The sequence below is a fragment of the Erinaceus europaeus genome, chromosome 9 (assembly GCF_950295315.1).
Source record: "Erinaceus europaeus chromosome 9, mEriEur2.1, whole genome shotgun sequence".
In the NCBI taxonomy this organism is placed as follows: Eukaryota; Metazoa; Chordata; class Mammalia; order Eulipotyphla; family Erinaceidae; genus Erinaceus; species Erinaceus europaeus.
Genome location: NC_080170.1, coordinates 57,097,491 through 57,107,695, shown reverse-complemented (window position 1 = coordinate 57,107,695; position 10,205 = coordinate 57,097,491). Strand labels below are relative to the sequence as shown.

At 39.4% G+C, this 10,205-nt stretch overlaps 1 protein-coding gene across 1 annotated transcript; it reads left to right on the top strand.

The window, feature by feature from the left end:
• The first annotated feature begins 6,296 nt into the window (after positions 1-6,296).
• LOC103123129 (olfactory receptor 2W3-like) lies at positions 6,297-7,241 on the top strand. Its single transcript, XM_007533759.1, has one exon. The coding sequence runs from the start codon at positions 6,297-6,299 to the stop codon at positions 7,239-7,241; it is 945 nt and encodes a 314-aa protein (XP_007533821.1).
• The last annotated feature ends 2,964 nt before the right edge of the window (positions 7,242-10,205 follow it).

Sequence of the window (10,205 nt, the reverse complement as noted above, 5' to 3'; positions counted from 1 at the left end):
TTTTCCCAGCACCATTTATTGAAGATAGCCTCCTTTTTTCATTTAATCCTTTGGGCCCCCTTATCAAAGATTAGATGTCCATAGGTGTGGGGATTTATTTCTGGACTTTCAATTCTGTTCCACTGGTCTGTGTGCCTATTTTTGTTCCAGTACCATGCTGTTTTGATGATGATGGCTTTATAATATAGTTTAAGGTCTGGGAGTGTGATGCCTCCATTCCTGTTTCTTTTCCTTAAGATGGTTTTGGCAATTCTAGGTGTTTTCAGATTCCAGATAAATGATTGTAGTGTTTGTTCTATTCTCTTAAAGAAGCTTGGTGGAACTTTGATGGGTACTGCATTAAATTTGTATATGGCTCTGGGGAGAATATTCATTTTGATGATATTTATTCTTCCAATCCATGATCATGGGATATCTTTCCATTTCTTGGTATCAGTTTCTATTTCCTTGAGTAGTGACTCATAGTTTTCAGCATACAAGTCTTTCACTTCTTTGGTCAACTTGATTCCTAGGTATTTGATTGATTTTGCTGAAACAGTAAATGGGAGTGATTTCTGGATGTCTTCTTTTTCAGATTTAGTGTTTGCATAAAGAAATGCCACTGATTTTTGTACATTGATTTTGTACCCTGATACCTTGCTATATTGCCTAATAACTTCCAGTAATTTTCTTCTGGATTCTTTAGGTTTTTATGTGTATACTATCATATCATCTGCAAATAGTGAGAGCTTGACTTCTTCCCTTCCAATCTGTATTCCTTTGATTTCTTTCTCTTGCCTGATTGCTATAGCAAGAACTTCCAATACTATGTTGAAGAGTAACGGTGACAGTGGACAGCCTTGTCTAGTCCCTGATCTGAGGGGGCATGCTTTCAGCTTCTGTCCATTGAGTATGATGTTGACTGTAGGTTTGCTATATATAGACTCCACTATCTTGAGGAATTTCCCATCTATTCCCATTTTTTGTAGAGTTTTGAGCATGAATGGGTGTTGGATTCTGTCAAAGGCTTTCTTTGCATCTATTGAGATAATCATGTGGTTTTTGGCTTTGCTTTTATTGATGTGGTGAATGACATTGATTGACTTATGGATGTTGAACCAACCTTGCATTCCTGGAATGAATCCCACTTGGTCATGATGTACAATCTTTTTGATATATTGCTGTATCCGGTTGGCCAAGATCTTGTTTAATATTTTGGCATCTATGTTCATCAGAGATATTGGTCTGTAGTTTTCCTTTTTTGTTCTGTCCCTATCAGCTTTTGGTATCAGGGTGATGTTGGCTTCATAGAAGATGGAAGGGCGTATTCCTGGTTCTTCAATCTTATGGAAAAGCTTCAGAAGTATGGGTACTAACTGTTTCCTGAAAGTTTTATAGAATTCGTTTGTGAAGCCATCTGGTCCAACACTTTTGTTGTTGGGGAGATTCTTAATAACGGTTTCAATTTCTTTGTCTGTGATTGGTGCATTTAGATTTTGTAGTTCTTCTTGGTTCAGTTTTGGAAGGGCATATGCTTCTAGGAATTGTTCCATTTCTTCCAGATTCTCTAGCTTGGTGGCGTATAGTTCTTTATAGAAGTTTCGCAGGATTCTCTGGATTTCTGTGGTGTCAGTTGTGATATCTCCTCCATCGTTTACAATTCTATTAATTTGAGCTGGTCCCCAGGGACTGGTTATGGGGGGGGGTGGGGAAGGAGGTATGCTTAGAAATTAAAAGGAAGAAAAAAAATTTTCCCCCTTTTTTCCTACTCTAATTCTTAACCCAAATTAAGTTATAGTCACCTCTTTGGTGTCACCGCTAGGACCCCTTATTGGCTGGCCTACTAAAGGCAGAAAATCCTACCGTTTCCAGGAGATGTGATTAGAGCTCAGCCACTATCAGCTTCTCAGTCTGCCATCTTCTGGGAACCTCTCCACATAAATTTTAAAGACATTTTCAATGAAACGAATCCAATTACAAAGTAGACTAAGATAAGCAAAAACCTATGGGACTACATAAAATTAAAAAGCTTCTGCACAGGTAAAAAAAACTAATACCCAAACCAAGAGACCCCTCTCAGAATGGGAGATCTTTACATGCCATACATCAGACAAGAGGCTAATAACCAGAATATATAAATAACTTGCAAATATCAACAACAAGAAAACAAATAACCCCATCCAATAATGGGGGGATGACATGGACAGAATATTCACCACAGAAGAGATACAAAAGGCTGAGAAACCCATGAAAAAAATGCTCTAACTCTTTGATTGTCAGAGAAATGCAAATAAAGACAACAATGAGATACTACTTCACTCCTGTGAGAATGTCATACATCAGAAAAGGTAACAGCAGCAAATGCTGGAGAGGTTGTGGGGTCAAAGGAACCCTCCTGCACTACTGGTGGGAATGTAAATTGGTCCAAACTCTGTGGAAAACAGTCTGGAGACCTCTTGGAAGGGTAGAATTGGACCTACCCTACGATTCTGCAATTTCTTTCCTGGGGATGTATCCTAAGGAACTCAACACACCCATCCAAAAAGATCCTGTACATATATATTCTTGGGAGCACAATTTGTAATAGCCAAAAACTAGAAGCAACCCAGGTGTCCAACAACAGATGAGTGGCTGAGCAAGTTGTGTGTGTGTATATATATATATATATATATATATATATATATATATATATATATATATATATATGTTGTTTTCGCTGGGCTAGGTTGTTTTCGCCAGGCTGGCTTCACGGGCGGGTAACAGACAACCAGGGACTCATGGTTGAGCTGTAGGCAGTATCTCTTTATTCATGCAGGACGCAGCACAATCTAAGACGAGCTAAGTTAAACTCAAAGTACAGTACTCTAAAACTCACAATGCTGTCTTTATATATACTTCCCAAGTAGGGTGGAAACAGGATGTGACATAGAGAGGGTGGAGAGAAAAGTGACTGGTGAAAATCAGGGTGTGACAAAGAAGGGATCAGGGTGTGACAAGGAGAGGATGTGGAGCAAAAACATATCATGAAACAGTGAGGATTGAACCAATGCCCTGGAGGGAGGTGCTTGTTAACAGCGGTTATGTAAATAGAATGAAGTGGTTATGTAAATAGAATAGTGTTAAGCAGGGGGGATTTAAACCAAATGAAACAGAAGGGGTCTCATGCATGCCAACATATATATATATATATCATGGAATACTACTCAGCTATAAAAAATAGTGACTTCACCCTTTTCAGGCAATCTTGGATGGACTTTGAAAAATTCATGTTAAGTGAAATAAGTCAGAAACAGAAGGATGAATATGGGATGATCTCACTCTTAGGCAGAAGTAGAAAAAGAAGATCAGAAAAGAAAACACAAGTAGGTTCTGAACTGGAATTGGTGTAGTGCACCAAAGTAAAAGACTCTGGGGTGGGTAGGTGAGGAGAATACAGATCCAAGAAGGATGACAGAGGACCTAGTGGAGGTTGTACTGTTAAATGGAAAACTGGGAAATGTTATGCATGTACAAACTATTGTATTTACTATTGAATGTTAAACATTAATTCCCCAATAAAGAAATTTAAAAATAAAAAACAAGAACATCACTATAATACTTGCCATATATCAAAGCAAATAAAAAATTGTTGGATAATGGCACTACAAAATATTAAATCCATAATATCAATAAATGTCAATGGCTTAAATTCACCCACTAAAAGGCACAGAGTGGGCAGATGGATAAGAAAACACAACCCAACCATATGCTGCTTGCAAGAATCCCACCTGACCCAACAAGGCAAATACAGACTTAAAGTGAAAGGATAGAAAACTATCATACAGGCTAATGGAACACAAAAAAGGCAGGAACAGCCATTCTCATGGCTGACACAATAAACTTTAAATTAAATAAAGTAATCAAAGATAGGCAAGGCCATTATATAATGTCTAGAGGATCAATCAGCCAAGAAGATTTAACAATTATTAATATCTATGCACCCAATGAGAAACCATCTAAATACATCAAACACCTACTGAAAGAACTACAAAAATACATCAATAATAATACAATAATAGTGGAAGACTTCAGCACGCCACTCTCACACTTAGACAGATCAACAAAGCAGAGAATCAACAAAGAAACAAGAAAATTAAATGAAGAGACAAACAGACTAGACCTCCTGGACATTTCCAGAGTTCTTCACCCAAAAAAAAATGGAATACACTTTCTTTTCAAATCTACACAGCACAACCTCAAGGATAGACCACATATTAGGCCACAAAGACAGTATCAACAAATTCAAGAGCATTGAAATCATCCCAAGTATCTTCTCAGACCACAGTGGAGTAAAGCTACCATTCAACAACACACAGAAAATTACTAAAAGTCACAGAATTGGAAACTCAGCAACATACTGCTTAAGAACCACTGGGTCAGAGAGACACTCAAGCAAGAAATTCAAATGTTCATGGAAACAAATGAAAATAAAGACACCAAGTTATCAACATATAGTATTGAAAGCGAAACTCATAGCTATATAATCACATATCAGTGAACAAGAAAAAGCTCAAATAAACGAACTTACTGCACACCTTAAGGACTGAGAATAAGAGGAACAAAGAAAGCCTAAAGCAACCAGAAGGACAGAAATCACTAAAATTTAAAATCATTAAAATTAAAATCACAAAAAGATCGAAAATAAGAGAACCATACAAAAGATCAATGAAGCCAAATGTTGGTTCTTTGAAAAATTAAACAACATTGACAAACCCCTTGCCAGACTCACTAAAAAAAAAAAAAGGAAGACTCAAATAAATAGAATTGTAAATGAAAGAGGAGATATCACAACTGACACCACTGAAATCCAGAAAATCATGCAAAACTATACGCCACTAAGCTAGAAAATCTGGAAGAAATGTTAGAACTCCTAGAAACATATGCCCTTCCAAAACTGAACCAAGAAGAACTACAAAACCTAAATGCACCAATCACAAAGAAATCAAAACAGTTATTAAGAATCTTCCCAACAACAAAAGTCCTGGACCAAATGGCTTCACAAACAAATTCTATAAAACCTTCAGGAAACAGTTAATACCTATACTTCAAAAGTTCTTCCACAAGATCAAAAAAACAGGAATATTCCCTTCTACCTTCTATAAAACCAACATCACCCTGATACCAAAAGCAGATAGGGACAAGACAAAAAGGAAAACTACAGACCAATATCCCTTTGAAATATAACTAAAATATGCCTACTAGCTATCTACAAAATGGAGGACTCCCCAACTCTTCATTTGCACTATTCCACCCTTTCAAGTTCATGACTGATCAACAATTTGTTTGGCCTTGTATATTAACTCTCTTTTCAGCCACCAGGTTCCAGATGCTAGCAGGATGCTGACCAGACTTCCCTGGACAGACAACCCCACCAATGTGTCCTGGAGCCCCACTTCCCCAGAGCCCTTCCCCACTAGTGAAAGAGAGAGAAAGGCTGAGAGTATGGATCAACCTGTCAACGCCCATGTTCAGCAGGGAAGCAATTACAGAAGCCAGACGGTCAACCTTCTGCATCCCACAATGACCTTCATTCCATACTCCCAGAGGGTTAAAAAATAAGAAAGCTATCAGAGGAGTGGATGGGTTATGGAGTTCTGCTGGTGGGAAATGTGTGGAGTTGTACCCCTCTTATCCTATGGTTTTTCTCAACGTTTCCTTTTTATAAAGAAAGAGAGGAAGAAAGAAAGAAAGAAAGAAAGAAAGAGAAAAAGAAAGAAAGGAAGGAAGAAAGAAAGTAACTAAGAAAGAAAGAGAGAAAGAAAGAGGGAGAAAGAAAGAAATAAAGAAATAAAGAGGAAGGAAGGAAGGAAGAGAAAGGGAAAAAAGAAAGGAAGGAAGGAAGAAAGGAAGGGAGGAAGCAAGGGAGGAAGGGAGGAAAAAAGGGAGATAGGTCAAGGACTCCATTTTGATTCTTGGAGGTTTAGCAGAAGCTTAAGGACTTGTGTCTCAAGAAGAGTCATGGTCAATAACATTAAGTTTTATCTTTTCTGTTCCTAGAATTAGAAGCCATAACAGCAGAAAAGGTTGAGGATTCAGGACCCACTTCCTGAGTTCAAAATCACCTATGATCTCCATAAATGATGATTTTTTAAATATATGTCTTCCTCACTATCTTTTTTTGGAAACTATAATAAAAATGCTATTCCACATCACACTATCATGATAAATAAGCAAATATATATAAAATGCAAAGAATTAAGCCTGATCCACAGCAAGTGTTCTCCTTACATCATGTATTACTGTGATCAGTTTCAATTTCCTCCTTAGATGCAGTAGGGATGGATGGAACCAACGAGAGCACCCAAGGACATTTCATCCTTTTGGGGTTTTCTGACCACCCCCAACTGGAGAAGATCCTCTTTGTGGTCATCCTGGTGGCCTATCTCCTGACCCTGGTGGGCAACACCACCATCATCCTGGTGTCCAGGCTGGACTCTCACCTCCATACTCCCATGTACTTCTTCCTCACACACCTGTCCTTCCTGGACCTCTGCTTCACCACCAGCTCCATCCCTCAGCTGCTCTATAATCTGCATGGGCCAGACAAGACCATCAGCTACACAGGCTGTGCCATCCAGCTCTGCATGTTCCTGGGACTTGGAACTGTTGAATGCCTGCTCTTGGCTATCATGGCGTATGACAGGTTTGTTGCAGTGTGTAAACCCCTGCACTACATGGTGATCATGAACCCAAGACTCTGTATGAGTTTGGTGTCAGTGTCCTGGATCTGTGGGGTTGCCAACTCCTTGGTCATGCCTGCTATCATCCTACACTTGCCTCGCTGTGGGCACCACAAAGTGAACCACTTCCTGTGTGAGATACCTGCTCTCATCCGGATAGCCTGTGTGGACACCACTATAGTAGAGGGTCTTGTCTCTATTCTCACTGTAATTATTGTGCTGATGCCCCTGATGTTTATCCTGATCTCCTATATCTGCATTGTGAGAGCTGTGTTACAGATCCGCTCAGGATCAGGCTTACAAAAGGTCTTCAACACCTGTGGCTCCCATCTCACAGTGGTCTCTCTCTTCTATGGGAACATCATCTACATGTACATGCAACCAGGAAACAGCTCTTCCCAGGACCAAAGCAAGTTCCTCACTCTCTTCTATAGTATTGTCACCCCACTGCTGAACCCCTTGATTTACACCCTGAGAAACAAAGAGGTTAAGGGGGCACTGAAAAGGTTGCTGCTTTGTAACAGAGAGATTGGAAAAAGATAAAGGTGAGTGGGTGAGACAATCTGTTTTTATCCCATCAGGAGCCATGGATGACCATGGAAGTGTTGAATCAAGATGCTTGCTTCTTGTTTGTGTATCTCATTCTAATCTGCAAAAGACTGTACCAGTTCCTACATTATATGTTGTAATGAGTGAACTGCACAACATATATAATCCCCAAACTGTCTAGATGATCTATACCAGCATATATCTATAACTGACATATCTATTAGTTTCTTCAACATATCAGAGTTCCAAATAGAAAGCCGCTTTGATTAGTCAGTTATTTTAAATTTTGTCCTTTGTTTTCAATTAACAATTAACTGCACATCTGAGTCAAAAGTATCAGCATGGAAAAAATATGTCACCCCCAAGTGTGACTTTGGAATATGAATTGTTTTAAGCTATTTATTTCTAAGAAGCAAAATCTCTGTAAAAAAAATAAGTAATTGATACCTTTCTTTAAAAAACATAACATCTGTCAGAAGATATAGGCATTTGTCAATCTATTTCCAACCTGCCACAAGAGCAAAGACCTAGTCTAGCAAACTTATCAAAGGAGAAGATAGTAACTTCCATGTGGATAGTGTAGTACTGCCTGGCCCCCATTATATGTTTCTATCCCAGAAGGAGGTGGTGCAGCTTCGGTTTTTCTTGCTATTTGCATCAGGGTCTTGTGGTCAAGATGCCACAGTATAAGTTAAAGAAGGGAAGAGAACCAGGGAAAAGATTTTGGTTGTAGAAGGAAAGGGCTGGTTCAAAGTATGGTTCCTCTAATACATCTCTTCTTTGAGGTATCAAATCAGAGACTTGAACATACATTAATTCCATTGTACTTCATTTACCAGTATAGGTCCTGGTGTGATGAAAAGGTATAATAAATTCTAGAATGGGCCCTTTAAAAAATAATCTTCCTAGGATCCTACTACTTTTTAAATACATTAGATATTTTGCTTTGGAAGTCACCTGACCTGAATATGTGGGCTTCCATGCTGTCCTTACTCTCCCTCTTCAGGGTCTATGGTTGGACTAACAGCCCTGCCATCTCTGTGTCCCTCTCATCAGACCACTGCCTCCACACAAACATTTGTCCCATTCTCTGCCACACAAAAGCTTGGGTCTTTGGGGTGCCCTGCCTAGCACAGTCAGTGCTGGTCTCACAGGTGCAGGTAGTGCTTCACCCTCACACCCACACTGTAGGGTCTCAGTGGTGTCATATTAACAAAGAGTTGTTAGCTGCTCCTCTGCAGGAGAGCAAAGCAGACAATGTCCTACATCTTGATGATTATCACTCCCCAAATGATATTAAATTCTTGCTTTAGGAGCTCCAAGCTGCCCAGTGCAGACACAGCCTTTGTGTGCAGCTTCTGCTCTCCTCCTTCATGTCCCTGCTACCACACATCTCTGTCACATATTAAGATTATTTCCTGGGTCAGGTCACAATAAAGATGGGCAAAATCATGAGAAGTGGCTAAAATGTCAGACTCCAACAATAAATCTTACTTTTCTAATGCTATAACTCTCTAGTATTATGTTCACAGATTAGCAGAACATAAGGTAACTTATTCATATAATCAGTTTCATCAGTGCCACCATCTACAAGTTATGTGACCAGTTTGGAAAGTGAACTGACGAGCTAATTAATCAGGTCTACTGAAAGGCTCTACATAAAAAGCTGAGACAAGGGTAATATGTGGAACAGAGCTGAGTTCATTAACAGCAAGAACAACAAGGCAGGTTTAAAATGGTGCTTTATACATAAAGTGACCTCAAAGATAGAAATATTGGGAACAATGGATTTATTTTTTAATTAATTAATTAATTAATTTTTAAAAGGAGACATTAACAAAACCATAGGATAGGAGGGGTACAACTCCACACAATACTCACCACCAGATCTCTATATCCCATCCCCTCCCCCTGATAGCTTTCCTATTCTTTATCCCTCGGGGAGTATGAACCCAAGGTCATTGTGGGTTGCAGAAGGTGGAAGGTGTGGCTTCTGTAATTGCTTCCCTGCTGAACATGGGCATTGACTGGTCAGTCCATACTCCCAGTCTGTCTCCCTCTTTCCCTAGTAGGGTGGGTCTCTGGGAAAGTGGAGCTCACATTGGTGGGGTCGCCTGTCCAAGGAAGTCTGGTTGGCATCATGCTGGCATCTGGAACCTGGGGGCTGAAAAGAGAGTTAACATACAAAGCCAAACAAACTGTTGAACAATTATGGACCTAAAGGCTGGAAGAGTACAGATCAAGTGTTGGGGGGGTACTCACTGAAGACTGTTGTGTACTTTTGCTTTCAGGTATATATTTTGCCCTAGTTTCTGGATATGTGTGAACATATGCTCTATCTCAGGGGACTGGAATATATCTAGGTTTTGGGACTTTGTTAGGAAGTGAACCACCTGGAATGGAATTAGAGAATACTATGAAAGGAAAGGTCTCATCCAAGTAATGAAGCTGAAGGGTTGTCATTCCACACCTGAAGACTCTGGACACAGTCTGAAGTGAAGCATGCTGAGGTGTCACTCCTTGTGTTGATTGGGTTGTGATTGGAGGATGCAATATTATTTGATATAAATAGAGAGACGCATGTGGGAAAGTGCACCCCACCCTAAGGTTCCAGGACTGGGGAAAATATAGGCTCTATAGTGGAAATGTGAGGTTCCTGCTGTCTTAGGGTTCAAAAAGACAATAGATAGTTATTGTTATAATCACATTGTTTGGTAATTGGGTTAACTTTGAAAAGTCCCTTTGTTAGGATTTGCTGTACAATACCCAACATCTTATATATAGCTGTGCCACCAGTTGCTTCTGTTCTCCCTGGTCTAGGCTTTTGAGAAAGTCAACATATCAAAGACTCAGCCTATGTATTAAAAAGACTCAGTCTGTACTATAAAAAGTTCGAGACATACAATCAATTTTCCCCTCTCATATTAATTAAATAGTGATTTATATGACTACAATTGA

What these genes read in the sequence shown, in the direction of transcription:
- LOC103123129 (XM_007533759.1), top strand. Translation starts at nt 6,297, where the DNA reads ATGGATGGAACCAACGAGAGCACCCAAGGACATTTCATCCTTTTGGGG.